The sequence below is a fragment of the Hypanus sabinus genome, chromosome 9, assembly GCF_030144855.1.
Source record: "Hypanus sabinus isolate sHypSab1 chromosome 9, sHypSab1.hap1, whole genome shotgun sequence".
In the NCBI taxonomy this organism is placed as follows: Eukaryota; Metazoa; Chordata; class Chondrichthyes; order Myliobatiformes; family Dasyatidae; genus Hypanus; species Hypanus sabinus.
The window spans coordinates 12,582,544-12,609,917 of NC_082714.1; the positions used below are offsets into that span (position 1 = coordinate 12,582,544).

The 27,374-nt window shown below is 45.0% G+C and overlaps 2 protein-coding genes across 2 annotated transcripts in view; both read right to left on the reverse strand.

Moving 5' to 3' along the window:
* caskin1 (CASK interacting protein 1) overlaps positions 1 to 27,374 on the reverse strand; it is a 675,429-nt gene that overhangs the window by 187,975 nt on the left and 460,080 nt on the right. Inside the window, exon 3 of the mRNA XM_059979062.1 lies at positions 1,732 to 1,829. Within this exon, the coding sequence (XP_059835045.1) occupies positions 1,732 to 1,829 (98 nt within the window). The remainder of the gene's footprint in view (positions 1 to 1,731; positions 1,830 to 27,374) is intronic.
* On the reverse strand, positions 19,439 to 20,963 carry LOC132398784 (uncharacterized; the record flags this gene model as incomplete). Its single annotated transcript, XM_059978628.1, has 1 exon — positions 19,439 to 20,963. A coding segment is annotated over one exon (1,317 nt), but the record flags the coding sequence as incomplete, so codon positions are not given.

Sequence of the window (27,374 nt, forward strand, 5' to 3'; positions counted from 1 at the left end):
CTGTCCATATACCTATCCAATTTTACCTTAAATGACACAAATGAACTGGCCTCTACTACTTCTACAGGAAGCTCATTCCAGACAGCTATCACTCTCTGAGTAAAGAAATACCCCCTCATGTTTCCCTTAAACTTTTGCCCCCTAACTCTCAAATCATGTCCTCTCGTTTGAATCTCCCCTACTCTCAATGGAAACAGCCTGTTCACGTCAACTCTATCTACCTCTCTCAAAATTTTAAATACCTCGATCAAATCCCCCCTCAACCTTCTACGCTCCAATGAATAGAGACCTAACTTGTTCAACCTTTCTCTGTAACTTAAGTGCTGAAACCCAGGTAACATCCTAGTAAATCGTCTCTGCATTCTCTCTAATTTATTGATATCTTTCCTATAATTCGGTGACCAGAACTGTACACAATATTCCAAATTTGGCCTTACCAATGCCTTGTACAATTTTAACATTCCATCCCAACTTCTGTACTCAATGCTCTGATTTATAAAGGCCAGCATTCCAAAAGCCTTCTTCACCACTCTATCTACATGAGACTCCACCTTCAGGGAACTATGCACTGTTATTCCTAGATCTCTCTGTTCCACTGCATTCCTCAATGCCCTACCATTTACCCTGTCTGTTCTATTTGGATTATTCCTGCCAAAATGTAGAACCTCACACTTCTCAGCATTAAACTCCATCTGCCAACGTTCAGCCCATTCTTCTAACCGGCATAAATCTCCCTGCAAGCTTTGAAAACCCACCTCATTATCCACAACACCTCCTACCTTAGTATCATCGGCATACTTACTAATCCAATTTACCACCCCATCATCCAGACCATTTATGTATATTACAAACAACATTGGGCCCAAAACAGATCCCTGAGGCACCCCACTAGTCACCGGCCTCCATCCCGATAAACAATTATCCACCACTACTCTCCGGCATCTCCCATCTAGCCACTGTTGAATCTATTTTATTACTCCAGCATTAATACCTAACGACTGAACCTTCTTAACTAACCTTCCATGTGGAACTTTGTCAAAGGCCTTGCTGAAGTCCATATAGACTACATCCACTGCCTTATCCTCATCAACATTCCTCGTAACTTCTTCAAAAATTCAATAAGGTTTGTCAAACATGACCTTCCACGCACAAATCCATGCTGGCTACTCCTAATCAGATCCTGTCTATCCAGATAATTATAAATACTATCTCTAAGAATACTTTCCATTAATTTACTCACCACTGATGTTAAACTGACAGGTCTATAATTGCTAGGCTTACTTCTAGAACCCTTTTTAAACAATGGAACCACATGAGCAATACGCCAATCCTCTGGCACAATCCCCGTTTCTAATGACATCTGAAAATCTCCGTCAGAGCTCCTGCTATCTCTACACAAACTTCCCTCAAGGTCCTGGGGAATATCCCGTCAGGACTCAGAGATTTATCCACTTTTAAATTTCTTAAAAGCACCAGTACTTCCACCTCTTTAATTGTCATAGGTTCCATAACTTCCTTACTTGTTTCCCACACCTTACACAATTCAATATCCTTCTCCTTAGTGAATACTGAAGAGAAGAAATCATTATCAGATCAATATTTCTTAATTGCACAAGAATGCCCAAGTGCTTGCACAATGCAGTGTTTATCTGACCCAGGATTTGAGTAACTGTACTGGGGTCTACCCAGGGCAAAGGTCAAACTTGCAGAGCCTGCTGGTTAATAAATTACCTTTGTTATCCTTGATGTCGACCATGGCCTGGGATTCGATCAACAGAGAGATGAGCTCGGTATTCCCATTGAGGGCAGCATGGTGCAGAGCAGAAAACCTGCGGGAACAAAGGGCAAGAAAGAGATCAGTAGGCCAGCGACAACTTTTGCTGCCTGTCCAGGGGGTCTGGTTTGTTTTAAAGAAGACTCTGCCACATTGACCATAATTCTCAGGTCTTGATCTATTCCCGGATTGCCAGGTCTTTTCTGGCTTAGCTCTCTCTTGGCTGGGCTGAGAATCACGGGACACAAATGGAACCCTACTGTACAGACCAACAGCTTCAGCAATCAGAATCAGAATCTGAATCTGAACTAGGTTTATTATCATTAACATAAACTCAGTGGCCACTTTATTCAATAACTCCTGTACCTAATAAAGTGGCTGCTGAGTGTATAAGAACATAAAAAATAGGAGCAGGAGTAGGCCATCCGGCCCATCGAGCCTGCCCCACCATTTTCTAATTATGATTTATAATTTAAATTTTTATTATATTTACTTCAATTTGTACTTCAGAGAGCGAGAAGAGCAGAATCAAATATCACTGTGATATCAATTGTTTGGTGACAATAAAGTGAAGTATTAAAGTATTGAAAAAGCCTCAACTGTTTCCCTGGGCAGAGAATTCCACAGGTTCACCACTCTCTGGGAAAAACAGTTTCTCCTCATCTCCGTCCTAAATCTTCTCCCCTGAATCTTGAGGCAATGTCCCCTAGTTCTAGTCTCACATACCAATGGAAACAACTTTCCTACTTCTATCTTATCTATCCCTTTCAAGACTTTGTATGTTTCTATAAGATACCCTCTGGTTCTTCTGAACTCCAGAGAGTATAGCCCCATGCAACTCAATCTCTCAATCCCTTCATCCCTGGAATCAACCTGGTGAACCTCCTCTGCACTGCCTCCAAAGCCAGTATATCTTCCCTCAAGTATGGAGACCACAACTGCACACGATACTCTAGGTGCGGCCTCACCAGTACCCTGTACAGTTGCAACATGACCTCCCTGCTCTTGAATTCAATCCCTCTAGCAATGAAGGCCAACATTCCGTTTGCCTTCTTAACAACCTGCTGTACCTGCAAGCCAACTTTTTGCGATCATGAACAAGCACTCCCAAGTTCCCCTGCACAACAGCATGCTGCAATCTTTCACCATTTAAATAATAATCTGCTCTTCTATTACTCCCTCCAAAGTGGATGATCTTGCATTTATCAAGGTTGTTATGTCCATGGTCTTCTGCTGCTGTAACCCATCCACTTTGGTTTGATGTGTTGTGGTTTTTGAGATACTCTCCTGCACACCACTGTGTGTGGGTATTTGAATTATTATTACCCTCCTATCACCTTGAACCAGTCTGGCCATTCTCCTCATTAACAAGGCATTTTTGACCACAGAACTGTCACTCACTAGGTGTTTTTCACACCATTCTCTGTAAACTCTAGAGATTGTGGTGCTTGTAAATCCTGGGAGATCAGCAGTTTCTAAGATACAATCCCATCTGGCACCAGCAATCATTTCTTGATCGGTCTCATAGATCAGATTTCTTCCCCATTCTGATATTTTGTCCGAACAACAACAAAACCTCTTGATTATAGACGATAGGTGCAGAAGTAGACCATTTGGCCCTTCGAGCCTGCACCGTTGTGACGGCACTTTTTTTTAGCAGTCTTTCTTGTTTTTACGAGGCCGAGTTGCTAGCTCAATGCTCAACCGAGCACGGATGGAAAACATGCAAGGGAGCCGGCTGGATTCGAACTCGGGAGCCTTCACTCCGAAGTCTGGCGCTGATGCCACTATGCCACCAGCTGGCGAGAAGTACAGTGCAATTCATAAAATATACTGTATATTACAGTAAGAAATGTATATTAAAAAGATAAATAAGTAGTACAAAAAGTGAGCACAAACAATGAGGTATTGTTCATGGGTTCATTGGCTGTTCAGTAATCTGACGGCAGAGGGGAAGAAATTGTTCCTAAAACGTTGACTGTGTATCTTCAGGCTTCTGTACCTCTTCACTGGGGAAAAGGGTTGTAATGAAAAGACTGTTCCAACTAAGACTGTTCTTGAACCAACTTGCAGATCTCTGACCCTACCTCAGCAATGGAACACTACAAACCTCCTCTTGCGCTATCATGGACTTGTCTCTGCATTGAAGTCTTATAATGGATAGTCTTTATTTCTCTTCACTGTTGTATAACTTATATTCTGTTTGCTGTCTGTACCCATGCGCCTGTGATACTGCCGCTGCAAGTTTTTCATTGTACCTGTACCCTACTGTACTTCTGCACATGGCAATAAATCTAACTTGACTTGACTTGGATAATCTAATTTGGAACATTTAACTTTGGAACATTTGACTACGGCTGATGGCCAAACCCATGATTGGTGAGTCTTGGGGTGAAGCCTGAAGTTGGAGGCCTGAAGTCTGTGAGATTTGAGATCTTGGGGACAAGGACTGGAGGTGCAGAGGTGGCCAGCCCTGGGGTTAGAGGACTCTGTGTGTGCGTGTGTGTGTGTGTGTGTGTGTGTGTGTGTGTGTGTGTGTGTGTGTGTGTGTGTGTGTGTGTGTGTGTGTGTGTGTGTGTGTGTGTGTGTGTGTGTGTGTGTGTGTGAGAGCCAGTGATGGGAAAGGGACTTGTTCCGAGTTGTTTTCTTGTTTTGTTTTGATGTTGCTGCTTATGCTGTTCTGCCAAACATGGTGGGCCTGCTATGTTGGTGCCGAAGTGTGAGCGACACCTACGGGCTTCCCTCAGCACTTCCTTGGGTGTGCCGGTTGTTAATGCACACAATGCATTTCACTGTACGTTTCGATGTACATGTGATAAGCTATGCTTCCTTTAAGCTGTGCGCGCACACGCGCACACTCACGTTTTTCAACCAGCGCACAGAGGAAATTAATGTGCGCACAAAAGGTTAGTTACCTAAAGTAATGTAGTAATTAATAATTATACTTATTGAAAACAATCTTTTAGCTAAATGTGTCTGTTAACTAGTTAGTCAGTTTTTCAAATACCACAATGCACGTCACTAATTTACATCACCTCACCTTTCCTGTTCTGGTTTGTACAGCTACATTATGGCGGCAGTCATCTTTGGCGGACAGTGTTCATATCGTAAAGTTTACAAAGATCTGTTTCAAATCTTGCAGATAGCTTACTAAGTTTTTGTTGAAAAAATTATTGATTCACTATGTTGAATTCAAACAAAGTGACGGGCGTGAAGCGCAAAAGAACTGCAAATTTGTTTAGAGTTGAATGGCTTAACAAAATAGTAGAAACTGCTACACCAAAAGCTCATGAGGTCATGAACGTTCAGCTACAAAAAATACTTATGATTCGGAAATTGGAGTTATCTGTTTGTATTGTGATGTGAAAGTTGCTGGAGAATTTGCTAGTGGAAAGAAGTGGGATGATATTTGGAAACTTGACTTTTCGAAGCGTCATTTGGCAAGTAAATTGCATTTGGATGGTGTACAAAAGCTCAGGCAACGGAACCCGTCATTACCCGTTACAGGAGTGCTGTGTATGTTACAGTTGAGTGCAGATGAGCAAGAGAGAAAACGATCAAGACCAGGGGAGATCAAAGTCTAAAATGTCTAAAATATCATGATTTCCTAGCTGAAAATACTGTAATAGTTAGACAGTTTAATGATTTCAAATTTTCCGTGCAAGAAAAAATTAAATCCAAACTGATTTCAAACTTTGCTCAAATGGTGGCATTTGTACTTCAAAGTAAATAGTTCTGCAAGCTTGCACAGTTGATGGACATTGGGGGAACCTTTCTTGTGTCTAGTGCAGATTGTGAACGAGGTTTTAGCCTAATGAATCAACTCACAAACAAGCTGAGAAACCATTTAGGTGAATGTCATTTGGATACGTTAATGAAAATCAAAAGCTATCAATTGGATGGAAGTTGTATTAGTCTAGTTAGAGCTTACAAAGAACAGGTAAATGCCAAAGACAGGAGGGAGAAAAAATAACTGTGTGACTTAAATATGTGTGTTATTTTGTTATTATTCTGTGTAGTTTCATGTCAAATATTTTCTAAACCTACATAAACTGTGCCATGTGTGCATTCAGTGCGCACATACTTTTGTCACAGGAAAACAATTTGCACGGCATAAGATTTTTGGCAACACTGATGACTAAAAATTAGAGGGAACATTGGTGATAAGTAAATCTGAATCTGAATCCCGTCTCTGCGTTGAACTGATGCTGCGGCCTGCAACTACCAGGCCCTCGGACCGGCTTCAGTGATGAACTGGCTTTGTGGCCTTGGACTCTTGTGAACTTTGGTTCCGAGAGTTATTATATGATGTTATTATATGAGTTATTTTTTTTTACTTTTTATTGCTTGCACAACTGTTTCTTTTTTTCGCACATTCAGCGTACGACGGTCTTTTATAATGGATTCTGCTTTTTCCTTTGTTTTTGTGGCTGGCCTGTAAGAAGATGAATTTCAAGGTTGTCCATAGTGTACATACTTTGATAATAAGCATACTTTGAACTTCAAATCTAGAAGTCAGCTAGGATTAGAATGTTCCTGTTTGGATGCCGGCAAGTTCCCAACTACAATGTTACCAAAGGTCTGAAGGTTAAGTCTTAGGTCGGAGATAAAGGGTGACTATTACCCGTGGACTTTACCCCAGAAAAGGAGTAATCCATCAAGTGATCTGCACTGCTAAGGTTTAGAGGACTTATTTTTCAAGGTCTTTTCTTCATTGTACTGTTCTACTTTCTAGATTCTATGTTTGCACTTAATTTCCATAGATACGGTACTGGCGGTTTGGTATGTACCCAGATCTCTGGAGCTGTAAGACAGCAGCCCTAACTACTGCACCAACCTGCACCCCCCCCCCCAAATAATCAACAACTTTTTCAGGCTTTTGCTTGAGAAGCTTTAGGCATTGTCCTTTGATAGACATTCCAAACAGCGTCATACACTGGATACAGTATTCATTGGGAGCCCACAATAGAGAACAACAGACATAACCACCGATATCATTATCACCACCGGCACCTCCTGTTCAACCGCTTGGAAAAAACAACTGAACTACTTTTAGCACTCAGCACTAGCAATTTGGCACAGCTGGGCACAAGAATGGATTAAGGGAAATGTGGTTGGAGTGCGATACAAAACCCGAGGGTGTCTCATGATGATAGGTTTCCCAATTAGACTTTCCACATTTGGCTCACTCATTGTGGAAAGCATCACAGCAGAAGCCAGTAGTCTTAAACATGGAGCTTTACACTGAATTCCAGCAGGAATAGAGAGTTCAAATAAATCAGACTGAAAGAAATCACTTTTCTGTCTGACAAGAATCACTTCACTGGGGATTCCCTGTGTCCATAGAATCAGAATCTGGTTTATTATCACTGACAAATGTTGTGAAATTTGGTGTTTTTGCAGCAGCAATACAGTACAATATGTTAAAAAAATCATATAAGTTACAGCATGTGGGTGGGTGTGCCCGCGTGTCCTTAACTCCTGGTGGAGTTGTCGGGGTGCCGTCATGACAAGCTTTTTGCACCAATCTTTTTGGTGATTGCTTGTCTTGGGTATCTGAAACCCCCATCCCTCTCCAGGTTTTGTTTTAGGAGGTTGAGTTGCTAGCTCGACACTCAACCCAGGCACGAATGGAGAGCATGCAAGGGAGCCGGCCGGATTCAAACTTGGGGCCGCTCACCCTCCAAAGTCCAGCGCTGATGCCACTACACCACCAGCCGATAAGTTACAATATGAAATGCATAAAAAAGTATTAAAAAGTAGCGTAAATACACAGCAAGAAGTGTGGTAGTGTTGGTTCGTTGTCTGTTTAGAAATCTGACAGCTGAGAGGAAGGAAGCTGTATGTTGAGTGTGTCATCAGTTTCCTTTCTGCTTCCCTGATGGTAGTAATTAGAAGAGGGTGGCCAGCTAGTGGTGTAGTGGCATTAGCGCTGGACTTCGGAGTGAAGGCACCTGAGTTCGAATCCAGCCGGCTCCCTTGCACGCTTTACATCTGTGCTGGGTTGGGTGTTGAGCTAGCAACTTGGCCTCATAAAAATAAGAAAGCCTGCTTAAAAAACGCTGTCATGACCGCGTCCCAATGACTCCACTCGGAGTTAAGGGTGTCCTGGATGAGGATCCTTCATGATGGATGCTGCCTCTTTGCAGATGTTTACAACTCTCTACAGCTTTTTCCCATGTGCAGTGGCCCCTCCATAATAGGCAGAGATGCAAGCACACAGAACGCTGTCTATAGAAATTTGCGAGTCTCGTTGGTGACATAACAAATCTCCTCAAACTCTGAATGAACTATAACTGCGTCAATACGTTGGACCCAGGATAGATCTCCAGAGATGCTGACACACAGGAGCTTCAAGCTGCTCTGCCTTTCCACTGCAGAGCCTCAATCAGGTGTCTCTTGGCTTCCCTTCATGAAGTGCACGTTCAGTTCCTTGGTCTCACTGACACTGAGTGCATGATTGTTGTTGCAACTCTCAACCAGCTGATCTATCTCACTCCTGTATGCCTCCTCATCACCACCTAGTGAAACTGCTGTCTAATAATGTGATATCCAGTTCTGTATTAGGGTTTAGAAGAAGGCAATATATATCAACCAGGTTTGCATTGCAAGATCATTGCTGGGAAGTGACAGGATTGCTTCATTTAACAAGTGAGTACTTGCTGCGTGCACTATGCTACTAGTTTTTGCTTAATGTATAACAGGTTCCTGTGTGAAAAAGAAAACATTGCTGGCAATGTTTGGCTCAGCTCAGGTGCTGCCTTTGAATAGTTTAGAGACACACATATATCACTGACAGGTGACTATGTGCAACATAGAAGGTCTCTGCTGGACTGGCGGCTTTCACACTGCTAATATTCACATCATTGTCACCAACAATATATGTACAAGCCAAGGTCACATAGTTTAATGGTCAGAGCTCAGAGTTTCAGCTTTGACATTTTACAGTCATGTACTGTATTAACTTGAAAAATCAGGTAACTGCAGATGCTGGAAATTAAAACAAAAAACACTGGAAATACTCAGCAGGTTAGGCAGCATCTGAGGAGGGAGAAAGAGAGTTAGTGTTTCAACTCAAAGGTCCTCCATCATCATAGTTCTAATTAAGGCTCTTTAACCTGTAACATTGCTTTCCACAGATCTTGTCTGGTAAGGAATTTTATTGAGTTTGTGATGGTGTCTATAATAAATAGCATAAATATGATAGGCCTTCGTTCCTGATCTGCCATTCATGGTCAGTGTATTGCTATTACAGCACCAGGTGTAAGATCAACCCCTCAAAACTGATCAGTGAACTCCAAGACCTGAGCCTCTGTACCCTCTTGTGCAATTGGATTTTGGTTTTCCTCACTTGCAGACGCCAGTCAGTTTGGATTGGCAAAAACATCTCCTCCACAATCTCCATCAGCACAGGAGCACCACAGGGATGTGTGCTTAGCCCCTGGTCTACTTGCTTAACACCTATGACTGTGTGGCTAAGTACAGCTCCAGCACCATATACAAGTTTGTTGATGACACCCCTGTTGTGGGCTGTTTCAAAGGTGGTGCTGAATCAGCATAGAGGAGGGAGAAGGAAAACTTGGCTGTGTGGTGTAATAACAACAACCTCTCACTCAATGTCAATAAGACCAAGGAAGTGATTGTAGACTTCAGGAGAGGAACACCAGAGGCCCATGAGCCAGTAATCATCGGAGGATCAGATGTGGAGACAGTCAATAACTTTAAATTCCTGGTCACTCTCTCAGAGCACCTGTCCTGGACCCATTCTATAAATTGTGAAGAAAGCACGACAGTGCCTCTACTTCCTCAGGAGTCCGCGGAGGTTCAGCATGTTGTCACTTGACAAACTTCTTTAGATGTGGTGGAGAGTGTGCTGGCTGGCTGCATTGCAGCCTGGTATGGGAACACCAATGCCTTTGAGTGGAAATTCCTACGAAAAGGTAGTGGATTCAGATCAATACGTCATGGGTAAAACTCTCCCAAACATTGAGCACATCTACATGAAATATTGGCCGTTATATTTGCATTAACTAGCAGGTGCACCTATTAAAGTTGCCACTGAATGTGGATGAGCCACAACCCATTTGAATGTGGCATTTACAGGCTATGTAGGAGACCACATTTCCGGCAGGCCCAGAACCTAGAAAAATGGGTTGATTCAGGCATGGGATCCACATTACCATCAGAGACACAATAGACTGATATCTGAGCAAGAAACAATCTGCTCGTCACTGTGGAGAAAGGAAATGTCGACATTCCGTATTCCCAACATTACTTTGGACAGTTGCAATGGATATCTAAAGTTGCACCAAGAGTACTTCTGACAAACTATCAGTGCGTAACTTCATGTGTTTCTTTCTTTATCAATCTTTTTATTAGTTAAATAAAAAAGTATATAATAATGTATAAACAAGAGGAGAATTATCACAAATATCAACATCAGTTCGAATAAAAGGAAAAATAAACATTATCAAGATCAAACAAAGTATTAATCTAATAGTATATAATAAAGAGAAAGGTAATTGATTCTCCTCTTATCTATAAAAAGAAAAAAAGATAAAGAAACTTTTATAATTGCCATAAACAGAAAAAAAACCAAAACACAAAAAAAACAAAAAAATAAAAAGAACTGGGCAGCTCAAACTGAGAGTGAAAGCCAAAAAAAGAAGGAAAAACTTTCTGATCAAATCCAAAACTTCAAAAAGGTAACTGGAAGGGCCGTAAGTCGGAGCATATGAAAATATTGAATAAAAGGTCCCCAAGTTTCCCCAAATTTAGAGGATGTATCAAATGTCCGACTTTTTATTTTCTCTAAACTTAAACAGGACATAATGGAAGTAAGCCAATGAATAACAGTAGGTGGATTAGAATGCTTCCATCTAAACAAAATGGTTCTCCTAGCCAATAAAGTTGTAAAAGCTATCATCCTGCTTCCAAAGGAATATGTTTAATGAAACTTTCCCTTAATGTCATGGTGCAATTTCTACCACAAAATAGACAGTGATAAGGAAGGCAAATGGAATTTTCACATTCATTTTCGGCGGACTAGAATATAAAAGCAAGGATGTAATGCTGTGGCTCTATAAGGCATTGATCAGATTGCATTTGGAGTATTGTGAGCAGATTTCAAAGGTTCAAATGTCCGATTTAATGACAGAGAAAAGTATATAATATACATTGAAATGCTTTTTCTTCACAGCCATCCACGAAAACAGAGGAGTGCCCCAAGGAACGAACGACGGTTAAACATGAGAAACCCAAAGTACCCCCCTGCAGCTCCCCCCTCCTGCGCGTAAGCGGCAGCGAGCAACAATCCCCCTTCCCCACCGGCAAAAAAAAAGCATCAGCACCACCACCGAGCACTCAAGCCCGAGCAAAGCAATAGCAAAGACGCAGACTAGCAGTTACCCCAAAGACTTCACGTTTCATCTGGCATTCGACACACCGCAGGCTCTCCCTCCCTAATGAGGGAGAGGGAGGCATCTCCATTTTCTACCACCCCTTATTCTAAGAAAGGGCGTGCTGGCATTGGAGACGGTCCAGGGGAAGTTCACAAGAATGATTCCGGGAATGAATGGGTTAATGTATTAGCAGCGTTTGATGGCTCAGTGGAGTTTAGAAGAATGAGCGGGGATCTAACCTATCAAATATTGAAAGGCCTAGATCGAGGTTGTGGATAGGATATTTCCCATAGTGGGTGAGTGTAGGATCCAAGGACAGGGCCTCAGAATAGAAGGATGTCTCTTCAGAACAGAGGTGAGGTGAAATTTCTTTAGCCAGAGGGTGGTGAATCTGTGGAATCCATTCCCACAGAGGGCTGTGGAGACCAAGTCGTTGAATTATTTAAAATGGAGGTTGATAGTTTCTCGATCAGTAAGGGCGTGGGGAGATTGCAGTTGAATGGGGTTGACAGAGAGATAATAAATCAGCCATGATGGAATGACAAAGCAAACTCGATGGACTGAATGGCCTAGGTCGGCTCCTGTCCTTTTTGGTCTTAAAATATCTTACTTTGAAAGAGCTACAGAATAATAAAATGGACCTGAGGAGTAACTTCTTCAGGCAAGGGTGGGGGTGGCGTGTATATGGAATAAAGTTTTGAGGCAGGTTCAATGTCAGCCTTTTAAAGACATTTGGATAAGTACATTGAAAGATAGGAAAGGCATACAGCAGGGGTTCCCAACCTGAAGTCCACAGACACCTCGGTTAACGTTAGGGGTTCATGGAATAAAAAATGTTGGGAACCCCTGGTTTAGGTAGGTATGGGCCTATTTAGGGAAATTGGGACTAGTGTAGTGGGTGGGCAACACACAACATGCTCAGCCAGTCAGGCAGTATCTATGGAGCAAACAGTCAACGTTTTGGGGCGAGACTCTTTATTAGGCCTGGAAAGGAAGGGGGAAGGGGGAGGGGAAAGGATTTCCAGCATTCCTTGTGGTTATATTTTAAGTTAGTGGGCACCATTGCTAGCATTAAAGAGATGGGCCAAAGGGCCTGTTTTCCACACTGTATGACTTATAGCAACACAAATGGTGATTCTGTCAAAGTATTAACTTATCACATCCGGCGCAGGAAAGAGGGTTAACATGGTCAGACACGGTCACTATGGCCTGGAATAAATTACCCTAAAAGTAGCAAAACCAATAACTACTTGCAAAGGAAACTGGATGTTTATTTAAAGGAATGAAAATGTCAAGCTGTAAGAAAAGAACACAAAGGGTGAGTTTATGGGCAATAATTTCAAAGAATTGACAAAGGCAAATGGTCTGAATGCTTTGTCCTGTGTTAATCTCTGATGCATGATATATTTATGAAATTATAGCATTGCTTGACAGAAAAAGCAATATCACTTTCCTGAACTTCAGCCATCAGATGCACCATAACGATGTGCAAGCAAGCAGTCCCGATAGATTGTTTTCCATCCAGCGTTCTCCTCCTCCCTTTGGTTGTTGGGAGGTCAGCCAAGGCAGATTACTGTACTACCCACTCCTGATGATCTCACACTGACAATGACCTGCCTTGACAAGAGGATGGCTTACTTTGACTTACTTGTGGAAAGGGACATTAAATACACACCTTTGATTGGTCTGCCTGGGATAGGACTTGGTGGTGAAGGCCAACAGTTCCTTGTTTATTCCTCCTTCATAGATGCTGACTGTGTGGCATGTGGCTAAGTGGTTAAGGTGTTGAACTGGCGACCTGAAGGTCGTGAGTTCGAGCCCCAGCTGAGGTAGCCTGTTGTGTCCTTGAGCAAGACACTTAACCACACACTGCCCCAGTCCACCCAGCTGAAAATGGGTTCCGGCAAAATGCTGGGGGTTAACCTCGTGATAGACTGACGTCCTATCCGAGGGGGTAGTCTCGTACTCTCAGTGCCTATAAGGCTCAGGACAGACTTTAACTATAAATGAGTTCCTCCAGCATTTTGTGTGTTTCTCTGGATCTCCAGCATCCGCTGAACCTCTTGTGTTCCTTGCCGCACTGCCAGCATTTGTCAGAATAATGCAGAACGTGGAATCTAGCTCAGTACAAATCCTTTGTTCTATAGTGTTGCATTGACCTTTTAACCGACTCCACAATCGATCTAACCATACCCTCCTACACAGCCCATTATCCCTCATTTTTTTCTAGCGTTCTTTAAGGCTACTGGCTCAACCTTGAGGCAAGAGGTCCTGGGTTCGAATCCGAGCTGAGCTGAACCTTTGAGAAAAACAGACAACTGCTAAGGAAATGGCAAAGAATGCCGCCCAATGTGCTACAAGGTGCGAAAATGAGCAACTAATGCCCCTAATGTATCTTTCTATCCCAACACGCCCAACGGTAACTGCCGGGTACTTACAACTCTCCTGCCTCTGATATCTCACTAAAGTTTCCTTCAATCGCTGTAAAAGGAAGTCCTCTAGTATTAACTGTTGCTGCCCTTGGAGAAAGGCACTGACTGTCCACCCTGTCTATGCTTCTCATATTCTTTTACACCTCAGGTAAGTCACCTCTCACCTTCCTTTGCTCCAAAGAGAAAAGTCCTAGTTCACTCAACCTATCTTCATAAGACATGTTCTGGTAAATCTCCTTTGCACCCTCTCCAGAGTTTCCAAGTCCTCCCTATAATGAGGTGACCAGGACTGAGCACAACACTCCAAGTGACGGTCAAGTCTCGCTATGGGAGATTCTGTTTTCGACTGAATCCTGAGTTGTTGAGTGAAAGTTGAAAATTCAGATCAGCAGTCACGAATTCACTGAATCTAGCAAAACGGCCTGTTCCCTAATCACAGTGAACTGCTTTTAACCTGCATGTCAGATACAGAATAGTCAATATATGTTGGTACTGTAACAGAGTAGTTGCTATAGCAACTTTTACCGCTAAGCCCTGATGCTTTGATATAGATTTTTTTTCACTGCAATCCAGTTCTTGGAAACCAAAGCAGACTGGTTTATAAGGAGATGGTCAGAAGTTCATAAATTATTACTTATTACTATTTCTTGCTGGTATTCTATAAATAGAGCAAGCAAGTTTAGGAAATCTGAGTTAGTCTTTGCCTGATTCATTTATTTTTGTACTTATAGTAATTTTTATGCATTGCACACTACTCCTGCAGCAACCAACAAATTTCAAAGATTCAAAGTACATTTATTGTCAAAGAACATATAAATTATACAACTTTGAGATTTGTCTGCCTATAGGCAGCCACAAAGCAATAAACCTAAAAGAACACGATAAAAAAGACCAACCCTCCCCCAATGCCCAGAGAGTGAGAAAAAACAAATCATGCAAACAATAGGAGCGAGCAGCATCAACAGCATTCCGAACCAAACTGAGTCCTTAGATCCAAATCCCCAGATTTCATGACTTTATTTTAGAGATACAGCAGGGTAACAGGACCATCAGGTCCAATGAGTCCTTATATACTTACTACCCATTACCCCGCTGGCATTTAGGGCAGTAATGAAAGTCCTCTAAATCTGATGGTGTTTCCTTCCTATGTCAGTAGCTTCCCCTCGGTTTTCACTCCTGTCTGTCATACAAGTCCCAGCTGGAGACTCAGGAATACCGTCATACTCAGAAGTAGAAGGATCCTTCATTGCCGTTTCCATAACAATTTTGTTTGACCAGTCAGAGTTGTTAGCCCTGAACCCTGAACCTGGAGGACAAGTGGACCACTCTTAGTCAGGCCTCTACCCTTTGAACTCTTTGGAATGGGTGACCCCACCAAGAGCCAAAACACAAAGCTCTGACTCCAGCTAACAGAGCTCTCTGGGTCATTGAGGCACTCAATCCTCCAAGCCCTATGACACAGTTGTAGTCCTCTTGGAGGCCAACAAGCCTATGCCACCCAATTACACCCATGTGACCAATTAACCAACTAACTCAATTGCCTTTGGGATGTGGAAGGGAACAGGAGCACCTGGAGGAAACCCCGTGGTCACGGGGAGAACATGCATTCTCCTTACAGACCGTGGCAGGATTTAAACCTGGGTCCTTTGTGCTGTAATAGCTTTATGCTAATGCCGTGTTATTGTGCACCCCAGTGATCTGCCAGTCACAATAAATCTGACTCTGAAGTAAAAAATAAGGTCAGTTTTGTATTCAGAAACTTCAGCACAATTCCTTGAGCCTATAATATCGGCGAGCAAGTACTTGTGTGGAAAGCAGTCTAGATGAGGTTAAAGTATTGTTCACCAGCATTGAAAGGACTAACCAGTGTCCTTATCCTGTGCTCATTGACATGCACAGGGTCCCAGTTTGGTAATCTGGTCTGATTCGAATTCCCTACTGGGCCTTGTGTATCAGCCCATTCCAGGATTGGCCACCTTCCGGCCTCCAGCTCTGGTGGGCTCACAGCCTTGCAGACTTAAGCCTCCGATACACCCGGTGGACTTGCAGACTCATGGGCACTGGACCCATGACTTCCAGACAGGCCGAGGCATAGCTTCGACCATTGGGCCTTGATTTCTGGACTTGCTGACTTCAGCTGTTGACCTTCGAGCTTCGACCTTTGGCATCTACCTCAGGACTCACTGATGACAGGAGACCTAGAATTTCAGGTCTCAAACTCCGGACTTGCATGAATCTCCAATTGCAGGACCTGCAGACCTTGGGAGGGGACTCACCAGTTTTACCAAGTTCACTATGCACATTATGAAGCTCAGTCTCCTAATTGTGTTCAGGACTTCAAGAGAAGGGGGTAGTTTCACCTGGTGCACTGGATCAATTATCCCACTCAACATCAGACATCCCACCCTGCAAAAACTCATTTCAGGGAGGTAGCACCCCTGCCTCCCACAACCCCATATCCCCGCCCGCACCCCCCCCCCCCGGTCGACCTCTAGGGGGTGTATGTAATATTTTATTTAGTGATTTTGTCTAATCTGTAAACCATGTTGGGTATATACAGAAAATGTGACATTGAAATATGTGATATTATATTACCATGGAGTCATTTTTTTATCCTGTTACAACTTCAAGCGAGTCTACAGGGAGATTGGCCTCATCACATAGGACATCAATAGAGTAGCTTCTTCACAGCTCGCCAGCTAGTTTAAATAACGTTTGCCATGCTAATGAACGAATGACACCTGTTAAACTCACCTCAATGTGTCTTTTACATTTTAACCCACCGTGAGCAATAGAAGAGTCACTGTCGCAAACAGAGCAGCGAGCAACACTGTCATTGTTTTTGAGGTTGACCGTAAAGCCCGCCCACAGAGAAAACTGATAGGTCCACTTAGCACAAAGAGAGACCAATCAGGATGCTCCCTCTCCCTCTCAAAAAAATCAATTTCCGGGATGTTGTATATAACTTGTGGGCGTCAGGGAGCTGCTATCAATATGCGGGAGACTCCCGGAACTTCCAGGAGAGGTGGGATGTCTGCTTTAGAATGGACAAGAGGAGAAATTTGTTTAGTCAGAGAGTGGTGAATCTATGGAATTCATTGCCACAGACAGCTGTGGAGGCCAAGTCATCGGGTGTTTTTAAGGCAGAGGTTGGTAGGTTCCTGATTAGTCAGGGCATGAGAGGGAAATGGATCAGTCATGATGAAATGGCTTAATTCATCTTAATGGGCTGAATGGCCTAATTCTGCTCCTATGTTTTGTGGTCTTATAGTTTACAATGCTACATAAGGTCAAATCAGAGAAGTTCATTGGCGACAAACATCATGAAATGGAGGCAGAAAAAAAAACTTACTTAAGCTGCAAGTCTGCCTTTACAACCTTTCAAAATGCAACGTAGAATGGAAATTAATTGTCCATTGATACAATGCTGCACAAGGCTCAAAATTCTGAGAGTTAGCTCAAGTACAGTCTGTTTTTTGTTTTGGGGTGTATCTCAGAGGAGGCCAAATCGTACAATGGAATGTGCCCTTCTGTTCCACAACATCAAAGCTGCGGGAAATGAAAATGTGACATTGTACTCCGTATTGTGCATTTTCTTTTCTCTTCACTTGCCTGCGTCATAGGGTCATCGAGTAATACAGTACAGGAACAGGCCCTGTGGCCCAACTAGTCCACGCTAACCAAGATCTGTCCCAACCATTCCCATTTGCCCCTATCTCCCAAAACCTTTCCCAACCAGTGCCTTTTAAATGTTATTTCTTACCAGTCTTCCGTACATTTTGTTCATCCATTACAATATTGTGGAGGTATGGTCTCCACATCAAGTGCTTTTTTAAAATTATTTATTTATTTAGAGATACAGCCCAAGACAACGAGCCACACCAGCCCATTAACCAGCCTATCTAACCCTAGCCTAATCACAGTGCAACTTACAATGACCAATTAACTTACCAGCTGGGACGTCTTTGGATTGTGGGAGGAAACTGGAGCACCCAGAGGAAACCTACCACTCATGGGAAGGACGTACAAACTTCTTACAGACTGTGTTGGAATTGAACTCCGGAGCTCCAAGATGTAGTTGTGTTGCACTAACCACTATGCTACCATGGCATCTCAATTTTTTGATTCTGGTGTATTATCCAACTTTGGGATAAAATTGCTTTCCCTATGTTTGTAAAAATGGAGCATACTCATTGCCTGGGGCAATCTATGCTGTGTAATGTATAATGAATTACAAAATCTGCTACTTTGGGATGACCGGAGTTTCGGGGTGATTGGTTGTCAGAGTTTTACTGAACATCATGCAATTACTCCCATTAACCCATCAGATCTGGCCTCAAACTACCACTAATATTCCCTTTGTTCATTATTCCTCAAATTTTCCAAGCAGTCCAAACCAAACGAATACTGAAAGGCCTGGATAGAATGGACGTGGAGGGATTGTTTCCTTTAGTAGGACAATCTAGGAATCCAGGACACAGAGATGAAGAGGACAGATGTAAGCTGCAGAGAGTTGTAAAGTTAGTCAGCTCCATTATGTGCACTAGCCTCCATAGTATCCAGGACATCTTCAAGGAGCAGTGCCTTAGAAAGGCGGCATCCATCATTAAGGCTCCCCACCACCCAGATTATGCACTCTTCTCATTGCTACCCTCAAAAAGGAGGTACAGAAGCCTGATAGCACATATTTAATGATTCAAGAACAGCTTCTTCCTCTCTGCCATCCAATTCCTAAATGGACATTGAACCCATGAACACTGCCTCACTACTTTTTTTGCACTATATATTTAAGTATTTAATATAAACTTACTGTAATTCACAGATTTTTTTCTCATGTATTAACATGTTAACATGCATTGCAATGTACTGCTGCCACAAAATTAACAGATTTCAAGACATACTCTCGTGATATGTTGACACTGAGATTCTTTAGTCAGAAGGTGGTGAATCTTTGAAACTCATTGCCACAGATAGCTGTAGAGGCCAGGCTTTTGGGTGCATTTAAGGCAGGTTTTGGATTGGTAATGAGGTTAAAAGTTATGGGGAGAAGATGGAAGAATAGGTTTGAAAAAAACAGCAACAATTGAATGGTAAGTATATTTGATGGGGCGAACGGCCTGATTATTTTCTTATATTTTATGGTCTAATGATCATTCCTTTCTCCAATTTCTCTCTAAATTACAAACTTTTTTTTTGTTCTTTTTATAAGGACTTAAGACATAGAAGCTAAACTAGGCCATTCAGCCCATCGAGTCTGCTCTACAATTTGATCATGACTGATTTATTTTCCTTCTCAATCCCATTATCCTGCCTTCTTCTCATAATCCTTTCTACCTCTGTTGTGATGAAGGGTCCTCAACCTGAATCATTAACTTTCTCTACAGATGCTGTTTGACCTGCTGACAGATCAATAGATTTTCTGCTATTTTTGTTTCAAACATTTGTAGTTTATTTTTAAACTTGATTTTCCTTCTAGGTAACTAGTCCAGTAAGTTAAACACTTCTGCACCACCAGACCACAAGACCATAAGGCAGAGGAGCAGAATTAGCCCATTTGGCCCATCAACTCCATTCTGTCATTCAATCACGGCTGACTTATTATCCCTCACAGCTCCATTCACTTGTCTTTTCCATGTAACCTTTGACCCCCTTACTAATCAAGAACCTACCAGCCTCCACTTCAAATATACCTGATGGTTTGGCCTCCACAGCCATCTGTGGCAAAGAATTAAGCAGATTCACCACCCTCACGGTGAACTGTTAGTCCCACTAGTCCAATAACTGATGCACCATCAATAACTCACACTGAGACGTAGGCGAGATATCGGCTTTTATTGACTGGAAGAAGGAACCAGGAGTGAGTGTCTATCATACAAGGTCCTGGAGACTGAGGCCGATCTTCAGGCCGCAGGTCTCCTTTATACAGGGGCCTGTGGGAGGAGCCACAGGAGCAGTCAGCAGGGGCGTGTCCCGACAGGCACATAGTTCACCACATTCACCCCCCCTTCGTTTGAAAAAGTCCTCATGTAGCGAAGGTTCTTACAAGTCAAGCCGATCAGGCGGTCGAATCTGTCGCTGCGATCTACGTAGCACCGGCTGTGACCGCATAGGTGCCGGCAACATTGGCGATTGCACAGGGGACGGGGGTTGCGCGTGTTCTTGCCCACTAGGCGCCGGTGATCCCTCATGCATGTGCGAGGCGCCTGGTATAAATGCGTACGAAACGCCCGGTATACAAGTGTCGTGAGGAGTCTGTGTAGGGCCTGGTGAGTACGGTGTCACCTCTGGTGCAGGGTTCACAGTTACCGGAGAGCCTTCAGGGTAGTGGTCTGCTGCACCTGCGGGTGCCAGGTCGCGGATGGAGACCGTGTCCTCCCGCCCATCAGGTAAGACCACGTAAGCATACTGGGGGTTCGCATGGAGAAGGTGAACCCTCTCCACCAGCGGGGAGTATTTATTGCTCCTCACATGTTTCCGGAGCAGCACTGGCCCCGGGGACGTCAGCCAAACTGGTAGGGTGGTCCCAGTGACAGACTTCCTGGGAAAAGAGAATAGGCGTTCGTGAGGGGTGGCATTGGTGGACGTACATAACAGAGAGCGGATAGAGTGCAGTGCCTCAGGGAGGACCTCCTGCCATCGAGAGACCGGCAACCCTTTGGACTTAAGGGCTAAAAGTGTGGCCTTCCACACTGTGGCATTCTCCCGCTCCACCTGGCCATTACCCCGGGGATTATAACTCGTGGTCCGACTGGTAGCAATGCCCCTAGCTAGCAAGTACTGGCGCAGCTCCTCACTCATAAAGGAGGACCCTCTATCACTGTGGATATAGCAGGGATACCCGAACAGAGTGAAGAGCTGGCGCAGGGCTTTTATGACGGACGTGGCAGTGGTGTCGGGGCAGGGGATGGCAAAGGGGAACCGTGAGAACTCGTCAATAACACTGAGAAAATAGACATTGCGGTCAGTGGAGGGAAGGGGGCCCTTAAAGTCAACACTCAGGCGTTCAAAAGGGCGGGTGGCCTTGACAAGTTGTGCCGTGTCAGGACAGTAGAAGTGCGGTTTGCACTCGGCACAAATTTGGCAGTCCCTGGTCATCGTCCTGATGTCCTCCAGGGAGTACGGCAGGTTCCGAGCTTTCACAAAATGGTAAAATCGGGTGACCCCCGGATGGCAAAGTTGTGCATGAAGGGCGTACAGCTGGTCGAGCTGTGTGCTAGCACATGTTCCCCGGGATAGGGCATCAGGGGGCTCATTGAGTCTGCCAGGCCGGTACAGGATATCATAGGTGTAGGTGGAGAGTTCTATCCTCCACCGCAAAATCTTATCATTTTTGATCTTGCCCCGCTGTTGGTTGCTGAACAGGAACGCAACCGAGCGCTGGTCGGTCAGCACAGTGAATCTTTTGCCAGCAAGATAGTGCCTCCAGTGCCTAACAGCCTCCACTATGGCCTGGGCTTCTTTCTCCACCGCGGAGTGCCGAATTTCAGAGCCTTGGAGGGTGCGAGAAAAGAATGCTACTGGTCTGCCTTCCTGATTAAGGGTAGCAGCCAGAGCGAAATCGGAGGCATCACACTCCACTTGGAAGGGAGCGGTCTCGTCCACTGCATGCATCGTAGCTTTGGCAATGTCCGCTCTAATGCAGTTGAAGGCCGCGCAGGCCTCAGCAGAGAGGGGAAACAAGGTAGACTTGACCAGGGGGCGAGCCTTGTCTGCGTAATGGGGGACCCATTGGGCGTAATAGGAAAAAAACCCCAGGCACCGTCTGAGGGCCTTGAGAGTGGTGGGAAGAGGGAGCTCTAACAGGGGGCGCATACGTTCGGGATCAGGCCCAATAACCCCGTTTTCCACGACATACCCAAGTATAGCAAGGCGGGTGGTACCAAAAACACACTTGTCCCTGTTATAAGTAAGGTTCAGAGCTGCGGCCACTTGGAGAAACCGTTGGAGGTTGGCGTCGTGATCTGGCCTGTCATGACCACAGATGGTGATGTTATCCAGATAGGGAAATGTGGCCTGCAGTTGGTACTGGTCCACCATCCGGTCCATTTCCCTCTGGAAGACAGAGACACCATTCGTGACACCGAAAGGGACGCGCAGGAAGTGATAGAGCCGGCCGCCCGCCTCGAAGGCAGTGTAGGGGCGGTCCTCTGGGCAGATGGGGAGCTGGTGATAAGCGGATTTCAGATCTATTGTCGAGTACACCTTATACTGAGCAATCTGGTTGACCATATCCGCGATGCAGGGTAGGGGGTATGCGTCAAGCTGCGTAAACCTATTGATGGTTTGACTATAGTCCACCACCATCCTATTTTTCTGCCCAGTCCGAACAACAACCACCTGGGCCCTCCAAGGGCTTGTGCTCGGCTCAATGATCCCCTCCCTGAGCAGCCGCTGCACCTCCGACCGAATGAAGGCCCGGTCCCCCGCGCTGTACCTCCTGCTTTTGGTTGCCACAGGTTTACAGTCGGGGGTCAGGTTGGCGAACAGCGGTGGGGGAGGGATCTTGAGAGTGGAGAGGCTGCAAGTGTCGGTAGCGCAGCTGTTGGCCTGGTTCTGGATGGGATGTGTGTGTCCGTGTGTGTGTGTGGTCAGTAGCGGGGTATGTGAAGAAGTCCCACAAAACTGAGGATTCTTGACAGTGAGTGGTGGGAGGGGCCCGTCGTATACCATAGTCACACTTTCGAGATGGCTCTGGAAGTCCAGCCCCAATAGCACAGGTGCACACAGATTAGGCATGACCAGCAGTTCAAAGTCCCGATATACTGTGCCTTGCACCACCAAAGTCGCTACACAACCCGCCCGGATGTCTGCGGACTGCGACCCAGAGGCCAAATGGAACCTCCGACTGACCGGCCGCGTTGCGAGTCCGCAGCGTTGCACTGTGTCCGGGTGAATAAAACTCCCAGTGCTGCCCGTGTCAAACAGGCATCCAGTCCAATGCCCCTCCACCTGGATGTCCATCATGGACCTTGCAAGCTGGTGTGGGGCGCTTTGGTCGAGAGTCACAGTGGCCAGAGTTGGATCGCCGTCGGGGTACCCGGTCAGCATCGGAGGGTCGGGGGCGGGGCATGCTGACGCCGACAAAGATGGCCGCTCACATCCGGGGTACCCGGTCAGCATCCGAGGATCGGGGGCGGGGCGTGCTGACGTCGACAAAGATGGCCGCCCACATCCCGGCATGCAAGATGGCGGCCCCCACGTTTCACCCGCAGCGCTGCACTCCGCTCGAGGTTGAGACTTACAGACCTTGGCGAAGTGGCCCCGCTTTCCGCAGCTGGAGCAGGTCGCTTCTCGCGCTGGACAGCGTTGTCGAGGATGTTTCTTTTGGCCACAGAAATAACAAGGCACGAGTTTCTTACGGGCCACAGCCGTGGTCTGGGTCGGGGAGCTCGTGGAATCGCGACTGGCGGCGGCGTTGGCGAATTCGCTCCCGGGAGCCGGCGGTGGCGGGGTCTGAGGCGTCCACGAAACCGGCGGGGAATCGCGCGACTGGACAGCGTCGGCGTTATGCCGCGCAGCTTCTAGAGCGTTGGCCTTCTCTATCGCCGAGCTTAAGGTAAGATCCGAGTTCTCCAGCAGTCGCTGGCGCATGTACACTGACCTCAGTCCCGTCACAAAGGCGTCTCGCACCAGCAGCTCCGCATGCTGTTCTGCCGTGAGCGTCTTGCAGTCACAAGCTCGGACGAGTGTCTGTAGTGCTCGGAGAAACTCAGCGCACGATTCGCCAGGCCGCTGTTGCCGGGTAGCTAAGCGATGTCTTGCGTAGACGGTGTTCACCGGCCGCAGGTACTGTCGTTTGAGGGCGTCCAGTGCCCCTTCGTAGGTCGGCAGGTCCCGGATAAAGGAGTAAACTTTGGAGGAGACCCTCGAGAGTAGGATTCTGTGCATAACGGCGGGTTCAGTCGCACGAAGCTCCGCCAAGTACGATTGGAAGCATGCAAGCCAGTGTTCAAAAGCGAGAGCTGCGTCAGGGTCTTGAGGGTCCAAATCCAACCGGTCCGGACGCAAAACGGGTTCCATGTTTTAAAACTTCCAGTCAATAAAATTGATGCACCATCAATAACTCACACTGAGACGTAGGCGAGATATCGGCTTTTATTGACTGGAAGAAGGAACCAGGAGTGAGTGTCTATCATACAAGGTCCTGGAGACTGAGGCCGATCTTCAGGCCGCAGGTCTCCTTTATACAGGGGTCTGTGGGAGGAGCCACAGGAGCAGTCAGCAGGGGCGTGTCCCGACAGGCACATAGTTCACCACAATAACAGAACACTGTAACTAACTTCTGACCAAATGTCGACATGAAAGAAAATGAAATGCCTTGCCTCACTTTGTGTTGAAGAGCAGTGGGTAGGGTGCTGAAAGGGCCCGCCTAGGGCCCTCTGGAGACCATTCGCAGCTCAGGAAGTCGGCGTGAAATGGAAAGGGCAAACATTTCCCAAAGAAGCATGTCATCATTAAGATTCAAGATTTTTTAATGTCTTTTCCAGTACACAAGTGTAAAGGAGAATGAAATAATTGTTACTCTGGATCCCGTGTAGCACAAAAAAAACACAATAAGATAAAGACAATAATAATAATAAAAGAACAATAAATATAAATACAAAAAATAGCTTATATATGTTCTTAGATTGTTTGTATGTCTATAAAGTGCCTGCACATAAGGTGACTGATTGGAAATGATACAATAGTGCTGGTGGGTTAGTGGGTGGGGCTGTTGATGAGATTGTTTGTATGTCTGTAACGTATCTCTTTTTTTGTCAATTTTCAATAATAATTAATAAAAAGATTTTAAAATGAAAAATGCCTGTACATAAGGTGACTGACTGGAAATGGTACAGTAGTGGTGGTGGTGGGTTAGTGGGTGGAGCTGTTGATTAACTTCATTGCTTGGAGAAAATATCTGTTTTTGGGTCTGGTGGGCCTGGCGTGGATGCTGTGTCGCCTCCTCCCTGATGGGGGTGGGACAAACAGTCCGCGAACAGTGGGGTGCAGTCCTTCATGATGTTACTGGCCCTTTTCCGGTACCTTCTGTATATATGTCCTTGATGGTGGGGGGAGGCGGTGTGTAGGCCGATACAGCTGACTACCCGCTGCAGAGCCTTCTTGTCCGCTGCACTGCAGTTTCCCGTACCATGCAGTGAGGCAGCTTGTCAGGATGCTCTCTATGGTGGATCTGCAGAATGACGTGAGTACAGATGTGTGAGGTCCAGCTCTCTTCAGCCTCCTCAGAAAGTAGAGGCATTGGTGAGCTTTCCTGATTGTGCAGAATGTGTTCTGGGACAATGAGAGATTGTGTGAGATGTGCGCTCCCAGGAGTTTGAAACAGCTTTCAGTTTCCACTGCTTTTTAATTGCAATATCAGAATGATGTGATTTCAATCCTGAAATACTTTCTGTGCATTTTAAAAGCCACCATTTCACTGAAGTAAACAAATCACATTTCTTGTCATTTGCAGCACTATATTCTGCTGCCTTTAGGGGTGTCACTTTCCAAATGAAAAATTTCCAGCTGAGATAAACCTCTGTTTTGAAGTTATAAATTATTCCCTTTTCCCAGAGCTGGAATGTGGCCAGGCTACTAAACTGAGCAGGGCACTGAGGAATGCTGGGAGATTGTGGCTCAGAGTTCAGGGTCAACAAGAAAGCAAAAGGTCAAGTTCAAAGTTCAAAGTAAATTCATTATCACAGTACATACTGTATATGTTACCCTGAGATACATTTTCTTGCAGGCATTTACAGAACAAAACAAAATACAATAGAATTTTCAAGAAAATGTACATAAACAAAGACTGACAACCAAGGTGCAAAAGAAGACAAATTCTGGAAATAAATTTTAAAAATACCAAGAACATGATTTGTAAAGTGTCCCTGAAAGTATGTCTGTAGGTCGTAGAATCAGTTCAGGTTGGTTTCATACAGATACAGAGCACAGATACAACTCCCTCTGTTCATGCTGATTATTAACCACCCACTAAGTCTTTCTTTATTTCCAGCCTATTTCCACTCTTACACCTCTGCAACTTAAAACATGTGTGATTTCCAACTCTTTATGGTTCTGATGAAATGTCATCAAGCGGACAGAGTTGCTCCCGTTTTTCTCTACACCTAGAGCACCAGACATCCCACCCTGCAAAAACTCATTTCAGGGAGGTAGCACCATCAATTTGCGGGAGACTCCTGGGAGAGGTGGGATGTCTGCAGTAGAATAGCTCCTTAGCAGCTAGCCAGCTAGTTAAGATAACGTTAGCTATGCTAATGAACAAATGACACCCATTCAAGTCACCTCAACAGTGATTTAACCCACCATGGGCAATAGAAAAGTCACCATTGCAAACAGTGCAGCGAACAAACTATTAGGCAGGGGTACACTTTAGTGTATACTGGGGTGAAGTACGTTTTATATTTTCTTTTCTTTGGAACACTCTGCCATGGCACTCTCTCTCTCTCTCTCTCTCTCTCTCACTCTCCCTCGCTCACTCTCTGTCCCGCTCTCTCTCTCTCCTGCTTTCTCCCCCCTCTCAAAATCGATTTCTGGGATATTGTATATAATTTGCGGGTGTCAGGGAGCTGCTATCAATATGCGGGAGACTCCTGATACTTCCCGGAGAGGTGGGATGTCCAGAGCGCTCTCTGTACTCTTTTTGGTACCCTTATTTAAGCAAGGATACACTGGTAATGGGGGCAGTCCAAAGGGAGGTTCACCATGCTAGTTCCTGGAATGAGACGTTTGTTTTAATATGAGTGGTATTTGGGTGAAAGATACAAAAGCCTGAAAGCACTAATGTGCTCGAGGGCAGCTTCTATGTTGCTGTTATAAGAGGATTGACTGGTTCCCCATGATGATATGATAGACTCTTGACCCCAAATTCTACCTTGTTATGAAGAAAAGAAGAAGAGAAATTGCCTTTCAACTCACGAGAGAGCATAGGCCATCAACATTTTTGCTGTTGATGTTTCTGTAGCAGGCAATTTCTTTTTTTACGAGGTCAAGATGGGAGCCAGCTGGATTCAAACTCAAGACCTTCCACCCCAAAATCCAGCGCTGATGCCACTACTCTACCAGCCGGCCCACCTTGTTATGACCTCGCTCCTTATTGACTGCCTGCACTCTACTTTCCCTGTAGCTGGTACTTTCATCCCGCATTCTGTATTGTTTTCCCTTGTACTGCCTCAATTGTCTGTGATGGTGGTGTACTGGTATTCGCATCTGGACTCTGGAACAAGAGGTCCCGGGTTCGAGTCTAGCTGGCTCCTTGCATGCTTTCCGTCCGTGCTGCATTGAGATCCGAGCAAGCAACAAACGCTGAATTAAACAGCTGTAATAATGTCACCCGAGCTACCACAGCCCTCCCACCCCCAGCAAAATAAAGAAATACAATCGAGTTAATGAAAATTTATACTTCAGTAAAGAATGACAAAAAACCCATGTCCAAAACAAGGCCATACAAAAAAAAATCATTAACATTATCATTATATGCTATGCTGTATGATGTGGGTGACCATGGTCTTTCTGTGACTATGATTGTTCTTAGCAAAGTTTTCTACATAAGTGGTTTACCATTGCTTTCTTCTGGACAGCGTCTTTACAAGATGGGTGCCCCCCTCCAGCCATTAATAATACTCTTCAGAGAGATTGTCTGCCTGGTGTCAGTGGTCTCATAACCAGGACTTGTGATATGCACCAGCTGCTCGTACAGCCATCCACCACCTACTCCCGTGGCTTCACGAAACCCTGCTTGGAGGGGGGGGTGGTCTAAGCAGGTGGTAT